The following is a 21,975-nucleotide window of genomic DNA, read 5'->3' as shown; positions in this document are numbered from 1 at the left end:
GTGGAGAAAGCTGGCTACTCAAGATGAAAGGCCTCAGAAGGCCTCTGTCAAAAGACATCACCTTGTGATTACAAAGGATTAAAATCAAAGTAAACATCTTCGCTGGTGCAAATGGTACTGACAAAAATTGGGTCTATAATCTGAGTTTTTCCACCTATACGTGTTTGATTTGATCCAAGGTAAGCTGCAAACAAAGGACGAATAACATTGGAAAGTACAAATGAGCTTAAGGGTCAGGGTGAATAAAAAATCTGAGAACACAATATCTGTTTCCTCTTTTTAATTCTTTTAGAAACACAATAAAACCACATAAAACCCCTTAAGTTTCAGTAGGTAACAAGACCAAAACTTATATTTTAGAGTTCTAATATATCAATTCTAGATATCAAACAACTCTAAATATTTTTAACCTCAAGTTTTCCACAAGAATCTGTTGTAATGGTTATCATTCATGTATCTACTGCAAAGATCTAATACTAAGATGCTTTGACCAAATCTTAGATAATTGATCAATTCTTTACAAGTTATTTGTTTCCTGATGATCTTTCTGTGCCAATGTCTGAAACAAAAACATACAATTTTTCATGAGACAAATGAAATTCTTCACAAAAGAATTACGTAAAATTCATGTAAATTTAGCACAACTGGGCATTTCTAAATTTTACTACTGAAAGTTTTAATAAAGATATAAATCCTATAAAATATAACTCCTAACACAATCTATTGGAAAATCTTGAACAAGAAAATGTTTCTGGAAAATAAATATGAAAGAAAACAAAGTGTATTAAATTAAAACTATATTTTAACATGCTTTAAAGCTAGCTATATATGTCTTCTATTAAAACAGAGCATGACAAATACTTGTTCATTTTATAAACAACCAAAGAGGTTAAAAGCAATTCGAAGCATTCCCACACAATCTGAAAATAGATTTCTAATAATTGAATCCAAAATTCTTGAAATCATAAAAATCCGTAATAAGAAAGTTTTAGGGTCAAATATAATAGAAATATAATTTATTCTTAACAAAAACAAAAAGCTTTTAAGCACTATGATAGTTAAACTTCTTCAGTGCATTAATCCTCTAATAACAGTTTCAGTCAAGGGGATGTTGTGAGGTCAGGTTTAAATTTTTTTAAATTTATAGTCTCTTTAAATATAACTTGCCTTATGCAGCATCAATTCTCCAAGACTCAAAACATTTCACAGGTTCATATTTTTACTTTAGTTTTGCTTGTTGCTGTCCTGTTTTTTGTATCTAGCACAAACCCATGTAAAGGGCAGAATATTAACTTAATGAAATTTATTCCAGTAAAAACATTCTTATCAGTAGGTAAAAAAAATGCTAAACAGAAGTCAAACCATCAGTGATGGCTTACCGACTCCAAGAACTCTATTTCTGTTTGGAGAGCATCATAAACACTCTGCATGTCGTCTTCCTTATAAAGTTCTAATTCTTTTTTAAGTCTGTTTTAAAAGAAAAATTCACTTAAGTAATTAGTTCAGCAATACATTTTATAATAATTCTTTATTAAATGAATAGTGGCAGATATGTAGCTTCTATCATCACAATTTTAAGTTAACATTAAAGAATTTGGAAAGAGATTTTATAATTCTAGCCATTAAAATTAGTCTAGCAAAATTAATTAAAGGAATAAGAATTTGAAAGACGAAAGAAGAAATAAAGCTACCTAATTTTCAGGTGATTTAAAAACATACTTTGAAAACCCAAGAATCAGTGATAAAACCAACTCAAATAATAAAACAATTCAGTAGGGTGACAAGATATAAAATTAGCAAACAAAAATAGGTAGCCTTCACTGTCACCGCTTAGCTGCTCAGTTGCGTCTGACTTTATAACCGTTTGGACTGTAGCCCACTAGGCTCCTCTGTCCATGGGATTTTTTTCCAGATAAGAATCCTGGAGTGGGTTGCCATTTTCTCCTCCAGGGTTTTTCATGAATAGGACATCAGAAAAATGGTTACTATCCCCAGTTAAATAAAATTTTACTTGATCCTAAGAAAAAATACTAATACTTTTTCCCCTGGTGCTAGGTGCATTGATTCTAAAGTTCACATATTAAGAGAAGAAAACAGTCTAGAAAAAATCTTGAATTTTTTTTTTTCAATAAAGTGCAAAAAAAAAGAGAAAACAAAGAAGGATAACTAGCTCTATGAGATACTAGATCATACCATTAATCCTTCATAATTAAAAAAGTACAGTACTGACAGATAAATAGAGCAGTGGGACACAGAAGATAGAAATAGCTTAAGAAACAAATGGACATTTAGGATATGCTAAAAGAGCCACCTAAAATCACTGTAAAAAGAAAAGAAGATGGGCTTTTTAATAAGCTGTGTTAGAATAACTAGAGAGCTATCTACTATATGACAATAAATGGACTGTCAAAGCTAAAACCACCTCTTTATCTCACAGCACATATCAAAATACACTCTAACTGGATCAAAGATTTAAGTGCAAAAATAATAAAACTATGTAAGGACAAAGTGAAAGTGAAAGAATAGGGAAATTCCTTTATAAGTTGATAGTGTTCAAGAACTTTCTCACTATGGTTCAAAATATAAATGAAATATAAGAGTATTCAATTTAATTTTAAAAACTGCACAGCAAAACACATGAGTAGAGTAGAAAGATGAATGACAATCTTAAAGAAAATACTTGCCATATGTATCACTAATAAAAGTCTAATCTCTCTAATATGTAAAGGACTTTATAATCAAGGGGGAAAAAGACCAAGAGGCTGATTAAAAAATGGTGAAGTCATAAAAAGTCAGTCCACAGAAAAAGTATAAAAATCATCCCTAAACATATGAAAAGTGCTCAATATTACTCATAATAAAGACTTGAAAATTTACTACACAGGGATACCTTGTCTCATCTATCAGATCGGTAAAACTCCAAAAACTTGATGACACATTTTTTTCATGAGCTTTGGGTAAATGTTTGGGTGTCCTCAAACATTGATAGGGTAATTTAAAATGGTTAAACTTCAAAGAAGAATTTGGTAGTATCTAACAAAACTACAGTTAAATTTTTCCTTTGACTTCACCATTCACCACCAGTAATACACCCTGTAAGTACAAAACAATATATGCACAAAGTTATTACTGCATTATTATTTGTAATCACCAAATATTGTAAACAACCTGTGTCCATTCTCAAGAGATGGGTTGAATAAACTATAGCACATCCATATAATGGAGTATTATATAGTATAAAAAATGAAGATAAAAAGTAACACAGAAAGATGAAACAGAAACTAACAAAGTTGATCACCTATAGCAGTGAGTGAAAATGGGGTGGAATAAATAAGGAATAAAATGAAACTCATCTGCGTGTATCTTTTTTTATATACTTTTGAACCATGATGATTATTTATATACAAATAAAATTAAATAAATTTGAGAAAAAGAACCATAAAGTTTAACACAAAATGACAGCTGAATTAAACACAAACAGAACAAAATAAATCTGTTTTTCAAACTAATAATCACAGATAAAAATTAAAAAGAACTCAAGTAATTTTCAAAAATAGTAGTCTATATACCTTCAGTGAGATATGTTGTAAGGCAGTAAGAATTACAAAGGAATCTTAAATTTTACTACTTTTGTTGTTAGTGAGGGTACACAGCTAGTTATTCTAAAATGATTTTAGACAGTTATAAGAAATGGATAACTACATTGATATTGTTACAAACCAGAGTTTTCACTAGGAAAAGGAAGATGTACATAGAAAATGGATGGAGGAAAAAAAACTGTCATTTTGGGTTTGAATGGAAGAAATCAGTATAAAAATTTATGATTTAAAAAAATGGTATTTTTATTTCTGTCCATTTAAAGTACTCGGAAGCAACACCCAGTAGTAATGAGCATTTCTAGCATGCTAATCTTAGTTTCTAAAACCAGTACCAACAAAAGATACCAGGACTCCATGAAATAATTTATCCCAGGGCTGAGGTAGGTAATATTCAAGGTGAGCCTAGGATAGTTTGTTGCACAAGAAGGAAGAAAATCGACCAAAAACTAATGGAAACATGTCAAAAGACAGAAATTTAGCTCAAGGGGCTGCCTATATACAAATCTGGGACAATCTGAGCATCAAAAATAATGACAATCAAATAAATAAATAAATAAATAAATAATGACAATCATGTATTTATAACACCTGACATAAAAAGAAATTCATGGGTCCACAGAAAACTTTAAAAAGGAGAAATTAAAAGAATGGGGTAACAGGAAGAGGAACTTCTTTTTTCCCCCAGAATTTTACTAACTAACAAATGAACAGGAATTCCATTATTAGAAAGTTGCCGCTTTCCAACCACCTATGTAATAATTTACTCCAGGAAGCATCATTAGTGGACGCTAAAATGACTGCATGAAAAGTTACTGGGAAAAAGGCTGTGCACAAGGTCTGAGTCATCCCCTATATCATTTAGTAAATATCCATGGAAAAGACTATTTTCTCATTGGAGTAACCTGGCAGACACAATCTTACCTAAGCGATCAAACCTAACATAACTGAAAATGAAACAAAATTGGCATTATATGCCTTCTGATGCAATGTTCTGAGGATACAATCTTATTTATATATTATTCTTGTCCCAAATTATTTAACCTGAATCTAATCTCTAAGGAACAAATGAGTCTAATTTGAGAGACATTCTACAATGGCTTATACTCTTAAACAACTTGATTAAAAAATGGGCAGAGGATCACTAATCAATTATATGTCAAAAAATATTTTTTAAGTAGAGGAAGCTTTTAGATTAAAAGAGATTTAAAATATCAGCTGCTTGTCATGTGTGGACCTTATCTGGAACTTAATTCACACAAATAAAATAATGACATTTATAAATAATTAGAAATTTGAACATTGACAATATTTGATGAATCGTTGTTGTCAATTACCTTATGTGTAATAATGGATTTTATTTATATTTTTTAAAGTACTTTTTACAGAGACATAATAAGATAATAATATGTATGATATGTTTCAAGTAATACAAGAGAAAAATGAGAAGAGACATAGATTAAACAATACTGGCCATAAATTGATAACCCTTAAAGTGACCACCTGTTAAGACCCTGAGAAATATGTATGCAGGTCAGGAAGCAACAGTTAGAACTGGACATGGAACAACAGACTGGTTCCAAATTGGGAAAAGAGTATGTCAAGGCTGTATATTGTCACCCTGTTTATTTAACTTACATGAGTACATCATGAGAAATGCTGGGATGGATGAAGCACAAGCTGGAATCAAGATTGCTGGGAGAAATATCAATAACCTCAGATATGCAGATGACACCACCCTCATGGCAGAAAGTGAACAACTAAAGAGTCTCTTGATGAAAGTGAAAGAGGAGAGTGAAAAAGTTGGCTTAAAGCTCAACACTCGGAAAACTAAGATCATGGCATCCAGTCCCATCACTTCATGGCAAGTAGATGGGGAAACAGTGACAGACTTTATCTTTGGGGGCTCCAAAATCACTGCAGATGGTGACTGCAGCCATGAAATTAAAAAAATCTTCCTCCTTCGAAGAAAAGCTATGACCAACCTAGCCAGCATATTAAAAAGCAGAGACATTACTTTGCCAACAAAGGTCCGTCAAGGCTATGATTTTTCCAGTAGTCATGTACGGATGTGAGAGCTGGACTATAAAGAAAGCTGAGCGCCAAAGAATTGATACTTTTGAAGTGTGGTGTTGGAGAAGACTTTTGAGAGTCCCTTGGACAGCAAGGAGATCCAACCAGTCCATCCCAAAGGAGATCAGTCCTCGGTGTTCATTGGAAGGATTGATGTTAAAGCTGAAAGTCCAATATTTTGGCCACCTGATGCAAAGAACTGACTCATTTGAAAAGACCCTGATGCTGGGAAAGACTGAAGGCAGGAGGAGAAAGGGACAACTACAGAGGATGAGATGGTTGGATGGCATCGCCAACTCAATGGACATGAGTTTGAGTATACTCTGGAGTTGGTGTTGGACAGGGAGGCCTGGCGTGCTGCAGTTCATGGGGTCACAAAAATTCAGACATGACTGAGCAACTGAACTGAACTGAAAGTTAAGTGATAAGTACCTAGGAGTCACTATATCTTACTTTTTTACTTTTGTATGTGCTCTAAATCTTCTATAATAAAACTTTAAAAATAGAGTTTAACAAAGATAGTGGCCAAAAAATCAACATACAAAAATCTGTTATATTTCCATGCACCAGCAATAAAGAGAATACTGATGTCATTAAAAAATTTACATTTAAAACTACAAGGTATCTAAAAATAAAACTCACAAAAGATTTTTATTAAAAAAATTAAGACCAAAAAATCATTATTTTCTGAGTTTCCAGACGAGAAATCTCAGCTTAATATAGATGTAAAATCTCTCAAAAGAGACTGTAGGATGAGTGGAATCATAAAAGATTTTCATGGATTTAAGCTGATTCGGAAATGTACATAAAAAAGCAAAGGGTCAAGCACAGCCAAGATAGTCTTGATGAAGACAAAGAAGGATAAAGGGAAGTGTTCTGCTTTAGATTAAGATTCATTATAAAGTAACAGTAATTAAGTAGTTAAAAGTTAATAGCATGCATTTAACAATAATTAAGACAGTTGTGAAAGAAATGAATGTTGACCAATTTAGCAGAACAGAAAACAGAATCTTAAAATAGATTCACAAATGTTATTCTGATTATTATTTTTATTTTTAAATAAAAGACGTGGTTTTGCAGATCACTAGAGAAAGGAGAAACTACTCAATAAATGCTGCTCAGACAACTGGTTATCATGTGGAGAAAAATGAAGCTATATCTTACTATGGAATGTAAGCAAAAATTAATTCCAAATAAACTAAAGACCTAAATGTGAAACACAAACCTTAAAAATTATTAAAGAAAATACAGGAGAATAACCTTCTGATCTAAGGTAGGGAAAGAGTTCTTATACAAGACACAAAAATGATAGCCACAAAAAGAAATGACTGATAATTTCAGCCACCGTAAAGTAAGAAATGTACCCAAGCACAACAGTATGAAGAACACCAAAAACAAACGAAAAACTTCATAAGCTGGGAAAGAGATTTTTAATGCATAAGAAGTCTGAAAATATAGCATTTAAGAGAATATAGATCACTGGGGAATTTGGTAATGTGCCAATGGAAGTATAAACTGGTTTAATCACTCTGATAGAAAGCTTGTTGCTACCTTGTGAAGTTCAACATTTACATGCCTTATACTCAGCAATTCCATCAGGCATATATCCTACAGAAACTCTTGCAGTGTGCACCAGGATGATCAAAACAGCACTGTTTGCAACAACAAAAACTGAAAACTCAAATGTGCATTAAAAAGAGAAAAAGCATATTCACATATCTATACTCAACAACATGGATGAATTTTAGAAACAAGTGAATAAAAAGCAAGTCCCGGACAGAATGATACCCTTTTTACATAACTCAAAAATAAGCAAAAATAACCAATATTTTGTTTTGGCAGGCATATAAATGACAGGTTGATTACATATATGAATACATGACATAAAGTTAGTAAATCATAAAGTAACAAAGAAAATTATATATAAGCAAGGAATGAATTAAGTAAATCATACCACATACACACACACACACACACACACACACACACACACGGAACACTCTAGGACAGCAATTACATCTGAGGTAAAGAAGGGAGTGTGGGTTAATGGAGGACCCCATAGCAAGATACTGGTCATGTTTTAGCCTAGTTCACAGGTCCTCACTGTATTATTGTACTTGAGAACTAACACCTAGCTAAGGAAAAAAACATAATAGTTATAAGAATGGATTGAGAAACAATACCTAATATATATGAAGTTCACTGTGTTCTGAACTTGTAGGAATTTAATAGTGAATAAAAATTCTGAAGGAATGCTCAAGTTGGAAAGAGAGAAAAAGTTAATGATTTGGAGCATTAGATGTTTACACAAGCATAAAATCCCTTGCAGTAAATATTTTTTAAAAGTGTAAAGTTAAATGGAGAGGAACAATATACCATATATGCTGCTATACAATGTTCATTTTAATATATATATCTTTAAAAATAAATACAATGGTAGGGATTGTTCTTCCCACTATGCCATCAATACTTGCCCTTTTTCACCTTTCAGTTCAAATGGTTTGGTAAGAGCTCTCATGCCCATCAGAATTGGGTGGTGATTGGTTTCAATTTTAGTTAGCTAATAAGAAGGAGGAGAGACTACTGAAATTAAGGATGGAATTTAAGATGAATTATAGGAAGCATTTCACAATTCAGCATATAACCAAGTTGTAGAATTTAGATCTTACTTAAAGGAAAGATTACTGTTGCTAGCTTTAAAGGAGACTGGATGCTAACGGTATGAATATTTATGTATTTGCAGCTAGGCTGGAGCTATATAATGGTAAGCAGATCTCATGCTTCAGTGCATAGACTGATTGCCTATAGGAGTCAAGAAGAGCTTCCTTCCCCTACTGCACAGCAACTAAGGGCAGTTTGCATTGGTTACTGTCTTCTTTCTCTGAATCATCAGATATTGATGAGGATGGGCCAACATTGCTAGTTTAGCAAAATGTATGTTCCATGTATTTTTATAATTTCTTGCACCATTCCATTTTTTATCAGTTACCTCTAAGTACCATGGAGAAGCCTTAACTAAAAGAACATTCTTTTTAGTTATAGAAATATAAACAAGTACTATTTAATTAGAAAGAAGGACAATTTTCAGCCAAAGTCCTAGTACACAAATTCAATGAGATTAAAATGTAGGTATGTTTCACCTCAGGTCTTTTGCTTCCATATGATATTGATTATGTAATCTTGCCTTCTAGTTCTTTCTTTTGCCTTATACTGTCATATATATTTCCCCCAGTTAATTACATTTGCCAATTAATACAATTTAAGATAAATATATAGTAGTTTAAGTGGCTATAACACAGTTAACTTAATCATTCATTTATAGTACAGCACTTAAGTTCTTATTTTTTTCTACCATAAATAAATTTCTGTGAACACCTTTGTTCATAAAGCTTCCTCTGTGCTTTGGATTATTTCCCTTGGGATACAGCTAAGTGAAATTACTGCTTTAAATGGCATAAACATTTTAAAGATGCTTACAATAACTTGTATACATCAAACTGCATTCCAAATACAAGCAATATACATCAAATTGCATTCCAAATACGACCAATGTATACTGCCACAGCAATGAGTAAATTATCTCTGTACCACATTGTGGCCAATTTTCAGTATGGTCATCTAAGTATATCTTTCAAAATTTGATTTAAAAAATTGATATTCAGTAGTTTTAATCTGCACTTAAATAATAAGATGTATAAATGAATTACCTTGTCTTATTCACTTTGGTATCCCTATAACTTGCAAAGTGTATGGTAAAAGCAAGTGTTTAATACATGCTTGTTGGATAAATACATAAATTAAAAACTACTGATTTTTAGTGTTTTCTTGCTGACTTTTTGTCTGTTAATTTTTTATAAACTGTTACCCTTTGTTCATCATAAGTACTACAAATTTCTCCCAGATTATCATTCCATGTTGATGCCATTTCTGACACATGGAATTTTAGACCTAACATGTTAAGTCTATGAATCTTATCCTTTTTGGTTACCTTAATCACACTAGAGGTTTAATAGGCAATCCTTACTACTTTCCACTAGTTTTTTACAGTGTGACATTCTTAATATCATTTCTCTATAGTAATTCATACAAAATTATTTAAGTGCCATTTAAACACAAAATACTCCATTTTAAAAATATATATGTCATGCTCTTTCATACACAATTTATTTATGAGCATGGGTTTCAAAGTTCATTCTATGAAAGTAGAATTTCAGTTTTCTAATTATGCATTCCTTCAGTCCAGGCCATCAGCAGACAGATAGGAACCTTCACAGATGGGTAAGGCTGAACTGATGAGATCTACTGAGAAGGAAGTAAAAGAGAGAGGAGTGCTACCAGCATCTCCATTACTTCAAATCCTGGTTTAGGTGGATTAGGCATCTCCTTTCACCAGGTATTTTCTATCACCTTCCCCATCCCACAACCAAAAGGGGTTGTTTCTAAAGGTAAACATGTGAAAGTGAAAAAAAAAAATGTACACTATGATATCAAAGGGACAAATGAACTTTGGAAATGATATTATATATGGCTCATATAATAAGAAAAATTATTTCAAAGTTTAGGACATTTACAAACAGGCACATTTATATCAGAATATAACATTTAAAATAATCAACTGACTTCTACCATAAAAATTTCCTTTGTATTTACTCAGTTTTAATAACTACAGTGTGTGCCAGGAATTCATGAAACAGGGGATTTCTATTAGCTTGAAGGCTACATAATCAATGCTGTAAAGGCACTTCTGTTAGTGAATAAATGATGAAGTTTTACCAGAAAAATGCAGAGTCAACAGAAATATTCAACAAAATACATAGCTAAGAATGATCCTGGAATTAAATGAGGATTTTCATATTTTATAAATATTAAAAACTAAAGAGATGATAGGGGTTGGCTACAGATATCTAATTTTGACTCATATTTTCTAGAAACTTTAGAACTGAGATTTTGTTACACCTGTCTACTTGGAGTTTATTACTGTTGATAATCAAGAGTACTGCAATGTAAATGTGCATTATTTCCTCAATATAGACAATTCTTATTACCCTGCTAAATGATGTTACAGAAACTCTTCCACAAGTATTTAAGGATACATTTATAAAAATGCTTCTAATTATGAATATTTAAGAACTTCCTCCCATCCATCAATGGGAGGAAGCTTACAAAATATGGTATCTTTATACATCAGCATTAAAAAGAATCAAGTTGATCAGTATGTATTAATGAGAAATATCTGTTTTCTAAGTAATAAAGCAAACTACAGACCAATGTTAAATGCACATGTGCGCGCGTGCGAGCGCACACACACACACACACACCCACACACACAGACTATAAACTCTGACAGGATTCGGGTCAAACTTTTAACAAGACATGAGAGAGGAGACTGATGTTTTACATTTTTGTAATGTCTAAACTTTTTTAATTTAACCAACATAGTCTACTCTCATAATTTAAAACTATCTATTCATATTTGGTAAATTAAAAAATATATACATATGTAAATATACATATTTATCTGTGTATCTTTCAGAGAGGTTAGAAGTATTCTAACATCATCATGTGCTTATACCTTCCTATAAATCTAAGGACCATCAATGTGACCTCTATGACTAACTTAACTGGATGACTTTTTCATTGAAGAGGCAACAGCATTGATTTATTACTTCATATAAATGCATTTAGAGTCTCTCAGTAGCAGGTATATATTAACTTTTGTGCAGTTTCCATTGCAAATATGCTCTTCACAAAACCACACTATCTTCAAATGCTAAGAAAGAAAATCCAGGCTGTTGACTCTGCAGCTTCATTTCAGAAACAAACTTCCTGTTGCATTAAACCAGTACAAACATTGATAATAAAAAAAAATGTAAAACCATTCTAAGTATTGTGGGTAAGAAAAAGCCAGAAATGTTTCAAGTCATCTGGTATGTTACTATTTGGAGTAAATAAAAGCTCATGATGAAGAATTGTATTTTGGTTATCCTGGTGTTGATTAATAATAACAAATAATAGGTGTTGGAAGTTTGAAGGGGTCTATTCTTTACTACCTGAATTCTGTGCATCTGAGAAATGAGGAAGGCAGAAGGGAAGCCAAGATGTCATGTTTGCTACTAATACAGCAGACACCAGAGAATGTGGCTTGTATCTACACGAAAAGGATTTACTACTAATACTGAACCCAGAATTAGACTAACCTAACTCACACCATTAAAGGCAGATGCCAAAAGCTCTCTCCCATGAAGTCCTACCACTGTAAAACTCAAGGGATAAAGGAGCAGAGTAGAACACACACTGTGAGGCAGGCCAGACTCCAAAGAGATAAGGCAAAGAAAGGAGCTGGTCTTCAGTTTATCCTTCCAAACTCAACAATCAGACTGAATCACTCCTCTCTACCTTAGAATAAGAAAGAAGGAGTTCTGGGGGAATGGCCAGGAGAGTTAAACCAGTAAAGTTTTTTCTACATAGAAGAAAACAATCAGGAGCGGGAAGAATTCCATGTGGCTATCCCAGTGGTTAATATATACCATGTGTTTGAAAAGAATATTGAAAATACATGAAGAACTTCTATCTTCTTTGTAGTAAAAGTTTTTTTAAATGTAGATGTACTCACTGGAACAAATATTTATTAAACACTATGTGCCCTTGACTATGTTAGATCCAGGCACTGACAGAAAAACAAACAAGAATTAGAGGGAGTTCCCAGTTCAGTGGGAGAGACTGATACACACAGCTATCATTGAATATGGATCAGTCATATAATGGAATTATAATCTCTATGAACACAGAGAAGAAAACAGTAGAGTGCCGGGGTCCAGCCCTGGTGGATCCAGGGAATTCGAAGGTGGGGACGGCGTCAGCATCTTTGGAAAAATACATATTTAATTACAGATATATAGAGAGATTAGAAACGGATAGTGTAGTAGTAGATAGTGTAGTGGAGAAAAGGAGGCTGAATCCAGATGGGAATTCAGCCAGAGAAACGGGAGCAAGAAAGAAGCGACATGGTGGAATCAGTATTTCTGGAAACTGATCTGATTTTTTTATTTTGGGGTTTGCTTATATACCTTTTGTTACACATAGGGATGAATACAGAGTCACGCAGGGGTCTTAGGGATATTACATCATCTTCTGGCCATGAGTAAGACCTGCTGACATTCTATGATCCTTTCTTTCCGATAACCAAAAAACTTATTTCCTCCAAGGGTGTTTTTTCTTAAACCAGGCACCACTCTCCAGATAAAGTTGCATTCCTATAGGGTGAGGGTGTAGTGAGTTACAATCAAGAAAGGAATTTATTTAACCCAAGGTTAACAGGATTAATCTTAAAGGTTAATACTTATTTCTCCTATATGTTTAAAGGTTAATACTTATTTCTCCTATATGTTAGTTATATTCATTATACGGGCAGGGAATATGGAGATTTAGCAGCAAACATCAGCCCAACAAATGAAAATCCTTTTACCAATGCTCCCCTTAAGATCTATTTAGTCTTAAGATAGCGATAAAGTTACATTTTTACGTAACAAAGACACAGTGATTTATAGCAAAGCACAGTGATCTATTACAAAAGAGAAAATCCATTAACTCAAAAAGTCTAGTATTGCTAACATCAAAAACTACCATATTTCCTTTTTTATATTCCAAATACATTGATTAATATATTCCCAGGTGCCTAAGGATATGGAAGCCTGGCAGCAATCATTGACTCAATGATAAGAAAAAGCCCTATGCTAATTAAGACTCTCAAAATACTCCAAAACTCTCTGTGCTGTTTATGGTTAAGAGGTAGTAAACAATCATGTGGCAGGAGTATGGATAATCCTGTCACACAAGCTAGTCTGTCAGCAGAGAGATTTGACCTGAGACATCCTTGTCCCACCCAGAGCAGGGAATTAGCAGCAATTATTGACACAACAAATGAAAAACCCTTCACCAATATAATTCCTAACCAACCCACTATACTAATAATTTCTAACTCCCCCAAAGAATTTGCCTTTAGTAAGTCTAAAACATCTCGTGCCTCTCAATTGGGACGCTGTAAACAATCACATGTGGCCGGACAAACCTATACCTGTGGGCTAGATAACCTTCAGAGGAGTTCGTAACCTGAAACACTCTTGTCACGCCCAAGAATTTTTATTGCCTTGGAGCTGCACGTTTACTCCTTCTCTGAGAGAAACGGTTATGGGGGAGAGCCCCCCGTAAAGTCAGAGGTGTAGGTGAGAGCATAAAACAGACTCTGGTTTTGGGGTAGATGCTCGGGAACAGGGGGTTTCCTGAGGCTTGATCACGCCTTTGCGTATGCCAAGCCTCCTTCCTCATGACCTTTGCCATGGGCGGAGTTCCTCATGCTGGCTCCCAACAGTAGAGGAATGCTTTCATAATTTATTATGCTCATTTATTCCTTCATTTATTTATTCAATACCTACTCTAGGCCAAGCTCTGTACAATACCTTTGCACAGAGCTTTGCCTAGAGTAGGTATTCCCCTGGAGAAGGAAATGGCAACTCACTCCAGTATTCTTGCCTGAAGAATCCCATGGACAGAGGAGCCTGGTGGGCTACAGTCCATGGGGTCGCAAAGAGTCGGACACAACTGACTGGCTACACTTAGCATACAACAGTAAACAAAGTAGGTAATATCTTTCCCCTTATTGAGCATATAATGAGTGATGAGACAAACATGAATAAAATAAAGCACATAAATATGTAATTACAAAATGGATTTTGTATTAAAAAGGAAAAAAATACAGTGTGTTATTAGGAAAAATAACAGGTTATAAAAAGATCACAGGGAACCTTCCCTGAGGAAATAGTTTAATTGAGATCTAAAGGATAAGGTATGTCCCATCAGGTAGGAGACATAAAGCAAGGGGCAATCTGATAACCTGAGGAGAAAGAAAGGCATAGAGAAAGGTCTTAGGTGGAAGAAAGCCTGGATTGCTTGAGGGAGCAGAGTGAGAAGGGAACCACCAGTCAGTCAGTTCAGTCACTCAGTCGTGTCCAACTCTTTGTGACCCCATGGACTGCAGCATGCCAGGCTTCCCTGTCCATCACCAACTCCCTGAGCCTACTCAAACTCATGTTCAGCGCATTGGTGATGCCATCCAACCATCTCATCCTCTGTCATCCCCTTCTCCTCCTGCCTTCAATCTTTTCCAATGAGTCAGTTCTTTGCATCAGGTGGCCAAAGTATTGGAGTTTCAGCTTCACCACCAGTCCTTCCAATGACCATTCAGGACTTTAGGATTTCCTTTAGGATTGACTGGTTGGATCTTCTTGCAGTCCAAGGGACTCTCAAGAGTCTTCTTGAACACCACAGTTCAAAAGCATCAATTCTTTGGCACTCAGCTTTCTTTATAGTCCAACTCTCACATCCACATATGACTACTGAAAAAACCATAGCTTTGATTAGATGGACCTCTGTTGGTAACCATAGTTGGGAAAAACATCTGGGAGGTGGTCATATACCATATGGTGACAAGGCATGAGCTTTATGTTGTATTATGTTCATTATGAAAGCACAGATGATTTTAATAAGGGAAATTATTCAACTCAATTTACAATGCAATGGTAGCAAGAGTGGATGAGGGAAAAGCAGAAGAGAGATTGTTACTGGGATCCAGGGAAGAGAGACGAGTGGCTAGAAATTGGATGTTAGCTGTGGAGAGAGAAGTGGAAGGATTCAAGAAATGTTTTGGAGGCAAAAGCAACAAAACTTGGTGATGGGCTGGGATAGGGTGGAAATGATTTGTGAACACATCAAACACACCTGCTACATTTCATGCCAAAAGCTCAGCCTCTCTGCACCAGTGCCAAATCGAATCATGAAGACAAGAGTTTGAGGTAAAGTAGAAAAGAATAAATTTATTGTTTTGCCAAGTAAAGGGGGACGCAGCAGACTCCTGCTCTCGAAAACTATGTATCCCAGTCTGGGAGGGTTTGATGAGGAATTTTATGGCAGGAGTTCAAGGGTAGGCTTACTGACAAAATTAGGGTATATGCAGGGCTTGCAGTCTTTTAACTCTCATTTAGAGTCTCCTAACCTTGAGGAGCTTCTCTAGTCCCTTTAATCTTGCCTCAGGCGGTTTCTTGGCTACTCCTCTCTTGATTAGCAACTGTTCAAACCTGACCTTTGGAACTCAGGGAAGGCCATGGAAGTTGGAGCCTTGCCTATAAGAAAGTGAAAGTAAAGTGAAAATGAAGTCGCTCAGTCGTGTCCAACTCTTTTCAACCCCATGGACTGTAGCCTATCAGGTTCCTCCGTCTATGGGATTTTCCAGGCAAGAGTGCTGGAGTGGATTGCCATTTCCTTCTCCAGGGGAACTTCCCGACCTAGGAATCGAACCCGGGTCTCCCACATTGCAGGCAGACGCTTTACCGTCTGAGCCACCAGGGAAGCCTGTAACAAAAGGGGGACAAAAAGACTTCTGTGCCCAGGTGCCCCTCACGGTCCTTCTCAGTTTCACATTTGGGGTTTGAGCAATTCCCAGGAAAAATGCCATGTGAGCTATGCCTTGAGGACTAAATCAGATTTTAGCTAATGGAAAAGAAAAAGAAACAGAGGTGTGAAGTCTTCTGGCATATTTGGAAATGCACAACTAGTATTCTGACGAGCTAGTAGAATAGAGTATGTGACAGAAATGCAGGGAGATAACATAGGTTATACTTTTGTTTTTGTCTGATTATATTACATTATTGAAAGAGTCAAAGAGAAGAGTGAGAAAAGCTGGCTTAAAACTCCATCAAAAATCTAAGATCATGGAATCCAATTCCATCACGTCGTGGCAAATAGAAGGGAAAAAAGTAGAAGTAGTGACAGACTTTATTTTCTTGGGCTCCAAAATTACTGTGGACAGTAACTGCAGCCATGAAATTAAAAGACACTTATTCCTTGGAAGGAAAGCTATGACAAACCTAGACACAGTATTAAGAAGCAGAGACATCACTTTGCTGACAAAGGTCCATACAGTCAAAGCTATGGTTTTTCCAGTAGTCATGCACAGATGTGAAAGTTGGTCCTTGAAGGCTGAGCACCAAAGAATTGTTGCTTTTGAATTGTGGTATTGGAGAAGACTCTTGAGAGTCTCTTGGACTGCAAGGAGATCAAGCCAGTCAATCCTACAGGAAATCAACCCTGAATATTGATTGAAAGAACTGTTGTTGAAGTGGAAGCTCCAATACTTTGGCCACTTGATGTGAAGAATTGACCCAATGTAAAAGACCCTGATGATGGGAAAGATGGAGGGCAGGGGGAGAAGAGGGTAACACAGGATGAGATGGTTGGAAGGAATCACCGACTTAATGGAAATGAATTTGAGCAAACTCTGGGAGACAGTGGAGGACAGAGGAGCCTGGCGTGCTACAGTCCATGGATTTGCAAAGAGTCAGACATGACTTAGCAACTGAACAAAATAACAATAATTAAATTGTTGAGAATTCAGCTGGATCTTAGGAAGGAGGTATTAGTGACAGGGATTTAAAAATTATCTATAGATGATAACTAAAACTTTAGACCAGATGGGACAAGCCATGGAGAGTACAAAATAAGAATTCAATCAATAACTAACTTTCAGGAAGTCTCTTCATTAAAAGGACAGAAAAAAAATGAGAAAGAAGCTTGAAAGGCATGAAACCCATATGGATAATAAGTACAAATGAAATCATAAGTAATTATACAATTATAATAATGTATAATAATTTAGAGTATTTACTGTGTACTAAGCACTGCTTTAAGGGCTTTATATATATATATATACACACACACATATTGAGTCATTTAATTTTTATTATAATCTTGTGAGGTGGTTGCCATTATTAACTTCATTTGATAGAAGTAGAGAATGAGTCACAGACATGTCAAATTGCTTGTCTGGGGTCACCAAGCTGGTAAATAGCAAAGCTGGGATTCAAAGGGTTTGTAACCTTCATCTCCATGCTACTGCCTCTTGAGACCCTGAGATTTATCACTTCTGTCCTCCCCAGACTATGTGAAAAACACTAACTTGATCAGTTATAAAGTTCTCAGGGATGCTTCTTAGAAATTAATCCAACCTCTAGTTTAGGTATTAAGCATAGCAATATTCTGTAAGTTAGTTGAGTTAACATGTGTTAATTAATGATCCCATACTCTTCACAACAGAATCTTTTAAATAAATGAATATAATTTATAAATAGTGAAAGATTAACTAAAGCAGAGAGCATTAAAATATTGTGAATATAAAGTACTGGTTCTCTTCATTAATGAATGGCATTAAGTCCAACAAACAACCTGAACATGGCAGATTAACTTTAAAAAACTTTAACTTTATAATCATTATAAAAGAATTTCAATAATGTAGACAATAAAATAGGTATCAAAATTTTTCTAATTATAAAAAGCAGAAACAATAAGCTCATAGAAATGAAGTATTAATTTTTTGCAATTGCTTTCTTACTGGTTAAAGTTTAATAAAAGTAGAAGTACAATGATAAAAACCTTAAAAATAAGACTGATTCTGAACTGGGGACAATTGTGCCCACCTGTCTCTGCCCAGGGGACATTTGGTAATATCTGGAGACATTTTTGGTTTGTAACAACTGGGGGTGAGTAGTGCTACTGGCATCTAGTTGGTAGAGACCAGGAATGCTAATAAACATCTTACACTGCATGGGACAGCTCTCCCACAACAGAATATCCTGGTCCAAAATCTCAACAGTGCCAAGTCTGAGAAACCCTGTTACAAAAACAGTATCTATACCAATAGTAGTTAAATCAGAAAATTTAAGATGAAGGTCATTACTATAGAATTCAGTATACATTTGAATACAGAAATGAAAAAGATTCTATTCTAAAATTTAGGGGTAAAATCAACTTAATATTGGTCTCAATGATGTTCAATAAATGTCATATCATTTCTTACTACCATTATTAGCTCCTTGTTATTTTGCTATTTATAAGACTGACGGCGCTCTTTTTCAAAATCTCTATACTTAGTACTTTGACTCTGCTCTTCATACTTGAAATCATTTTTATGGAACATACCAGAAGGGAAACTAAGCTACACATTTTAAAGAATTTAAAGTGGGAACTGATAAATACTGGCATTTCATTCAGTAACTGCTAAAAGGAAAAGAATGGACTAGGCATATTAACTGGTGTTTCTTTCTATCCAAATTTCCTCTGTCACCATCTCTGAAGGAGAAGGCCCTCTTAACAGACTTTGAGTGTTTAATTTTAAACCAGGGAAAACTTTTATGACTGAGGGATAAACCCACAAAACTGGAGTTCATACTGGAAGCCTTTCACTATGAACTATAATGATACCAGTGGGCACTACTATTTTTAAAAGTGTAAAAAAAATCAATGAGCAGACTGTCATTACAGAAACTCATTCTGTATCAAACATATCACCCAAGAGATTGATATTTCATGCTTATAAAACTTAACATAAAATTAAATTGCAAATATTTTCTCACAATCTACTAAAATTATGGCCTAGGGCAATACACTGCTAATATGAAGCATTTGTTCAGCTCTAGTGGACATATTTCCTATATGATTTATGTGAAAGAAGGCTTCATTTGCCTCTTCATAGATTCAGTAATGAGGTTTCTGTTTCTTACATGAAACCTAGAAAGTATAGGAAGCTCTTTAAAATTAAGCCAGCAAATGTTAACACTGAATTATTAAGAAATAATAATGAAATTAATAAACTGGGGGAGATGTACTCCTTTGGTATATAACTATGTCATTTCAGACCTCAGCCATTCTTTCATTATCCAAATACACAGAAAACATCTAAATATTCCATAGAGAAAATATATTTTCAAATCTTTAGGCACAAAAACAGAAGCACAGATTTCAAGTAAAGTAGACTATAATTTTTTTCCCCCTGAAATCTAGAAGGACCAAAAAAGATAATTTCAGTCATTTCACTCCAAAAACTTAGGAATAATAGAAAAAAGAGTTGTGGAAATGATTCTACATTTTATCTTTTAGGATGTGAATAACTCAAGAGTTCTTGAGGAATAGAAAAAGATAAGACTGTTTTCAATATTATCAACCTGATACAATTTAAAACTTATGTGTTTTTAACCAGTAAAGCATTTGCTTATTAACATATTTCAGAATACACATAGAAAGAAATACATCTTAAATGATCTTGAAATGATTATGCATTTGGCTTTATGTTGAAATCTACTTGACAACTTGAAAAATTACCAGATTTATATCAAAGTATAATAGGCAATTCTTACCGTAAGCATTCAGCATCATTTTGAGGTTTTTCATTGATTTTTATTTTTTCTGCCTCTAGATATTTAGTAGTACAAATGGCTCCATTTTTTTTATCTTCAAAACCTAAACAATTAAGACAATTCTTATACTCTTTAAAAAATTAAATATAAAGGTTATCTTTCTTCATTCATAAGAACAATGCTCTAAATTTCAGTGTTTTGTGTAAAATACATGTACTAATGATTTTATTTTTCTACTTTAAAGTAGCATTTAAAGACAGAAAAAAATCTTAAAATTAATGAAATTAAAAATACCAGATTCAACACTTATCAATTTAGTGCTTTACCTATTCCTTTTTCACATCAACAAAATACCCTTTTTACATCACTTATATCCCAATGAGTAAATACATTTTGAAAGAATAATATTAACCTATAATAGAGAAGACTCTTGTGAGCCCCTTGGACTACAAGATCAAACCAGTCAATCCTAAATGAAATCAACCCTGAATATTCACTGGAATGACTGATGCTGAAGATGAAACTTCAATACTTTGGCCACCTGATATGAACTGACTCATTGGTAAAGACCTTGATGCTGGGAAAGACTGAAGGCAAAAGCAGAAGGGGGCAGCAGAGGATGAGATAGATAGATAGCATCACTGGCTCAAAGAACATGAATTGAGCGGACTCCAGGAGTGAAGGGTAGGGAGGGCCTAGTGTGCTACAGTCCATGGGGTCACAGAGTCGGACACAACAACTTAGCAACTGAACAACAAATGATAGATATATAACTATATTCATCAGCAAAGACTCATATATGTAATACCTTTAAGCTTTCTCTGCAAAGTAAATAATTCTTGTATTAATTCACTCTTTTGTCTCTGAAGTTCATTTAACAGGTCACTATCATGTTCCATTGACTTCATTTCTAGAAATAAATATGCAAAAAAACATATTTTAACTATTTTTGGCTTTGCCTAATGTCTGTCAAGAATGATTAACTTTTTCTTGTGTAGTAAAAATGTAAGCAATGTAGGGTCAATATACTTTTGGGAGTACTGCTTAACAATATTCGATATTCCGATCCATCAGCTTGGGATGACTTTCCATTTATTTAGGTCTCCTTTAATTTCTTTCAACAATGTTTTTTGTGGTTTTTGTATACAAGTCTTAAATTTTGTTAAATGTGTTTTACTCTTTTTTGATTGCAAACTGAATGTTAATTTACAAATTGTCCATTTGGCTTGTGTATATTGATCTAATAACCTGCCACCTTGCTGAACTTGTTTATTAGCTCAAATAGTTTTCCTATGGATTCCTTAGGATTTCTACACACAAGATCATGCTATGTTCAAATAGAGATAGTTTTACTATTTCATTTCCAATCTAGATGTCTCATATTTCTTTTTCTTGCCTGATTGCCCAGGCTAAAATCTCTAGTAAAATGCTGGATACAAATACTAGGAGTGGATGAATATCTTCATCTTTTCCTGATTTTAGATGAGAAATTCTCATCCTTTCATCATAAATAAGATTCACCATGGTTTTTCAAAGACACTCTTCATCAGGTTGAGAATGGTCCCTTTTATGTCTAGGTTATTGACTATTTATCATGAAAGGGTGTTGGATCTTGCCAAATGATTTTCTGAATTTTTTATTATTTTATATCTTTTATTTATCTCTATTATACTCATGGTCTTGAATATTTTTAGAATATCAATTTTAAAAGTCTTTCTCTGTGAATTTCATTATCTCTGTGATTTCTGGAGATGTTTCTGTTGACCTAATTTCCTTTTTGGTATGAGATACAATTTCTTTTTCCCAGATATAGTGATTTTTGGTTGGATACTAGACATTTTGTTTACTATTTTATTGATGTTTGAATTTTGCTCTCTTCCCCTCAAGCATGTTGATACCTGCTATTTAGCATGTAGTTAGGTAACATAATTAGGTTCAAACCGTGCTTTTAAGATTTAGAGTGTATCCAGAGTAGCCTTAGGTCGAAGGCTAATTGGATCCTACTATTAAGGCAGGATTCTTCTGTTTAATGAGCTCTTTCTATTCTTAAAGGATAGAACATGAAT

At 34.2% G+C, this 21,975-nt stretch overlaps 1 protein-coding gene across 1 annotated transcript in view; it reads right to left on the bottom strand.

Annotated features, from left to right (window-relative positions):
- Positions 1-308: 308 nt before the first annotated feature.
- The window catches only part of CCDC172 (coiled-coil domain containing 172), a 56,194-nt gene continuing 34,527 nt past the window's right edge, over positions 309-21,975 (bottom strand). Inside the window, exons 5-8 of the mRNA XM_040254168.1 lie at positions 20,718-20,819; positions 19,910-20,012; positions 1,380-1,467; positions 309-559 (exon numbers count right to left, since the gene is read on the bottom strand). Of these exons, the coding sequence (XP_040110102.1) occupies positions 518-559; positions 1,380-1,467; positions 19,910-20,012; positions 20,718-20,819 (335 nt within the window). The 3' untranslated portion in view covers positions 309-517. The remainder of the gene's footprint in view (positions 560-1,379; positions 1,468-19,909; positions 20,013-20,717; positions 20,820-21,975) is intronic.

The sequence above is a fragment of the Oryx dammah genome, unplaced genomic scaffold (assembly GCF_014754425.2).
Source record: "Oryx dammah isolate SB20612 unplaced genomic scaffold, SCBI_Odam_1.1 HiC_scaffold_14, whole genome shotgun sequence".
Classification (NCBI taxonomy): domain Eukaryota; kingdom Metazoa; phylum Chordata; class Mammalia; order Artiodactyla; family Bovidae; genus Oryx; species Oryx dammah.
The sequence above is the reverse complement of the archived record's forward strand: the minus strand, read 5'-3'. Positions and strand labels throughout refer to the sequence as shown.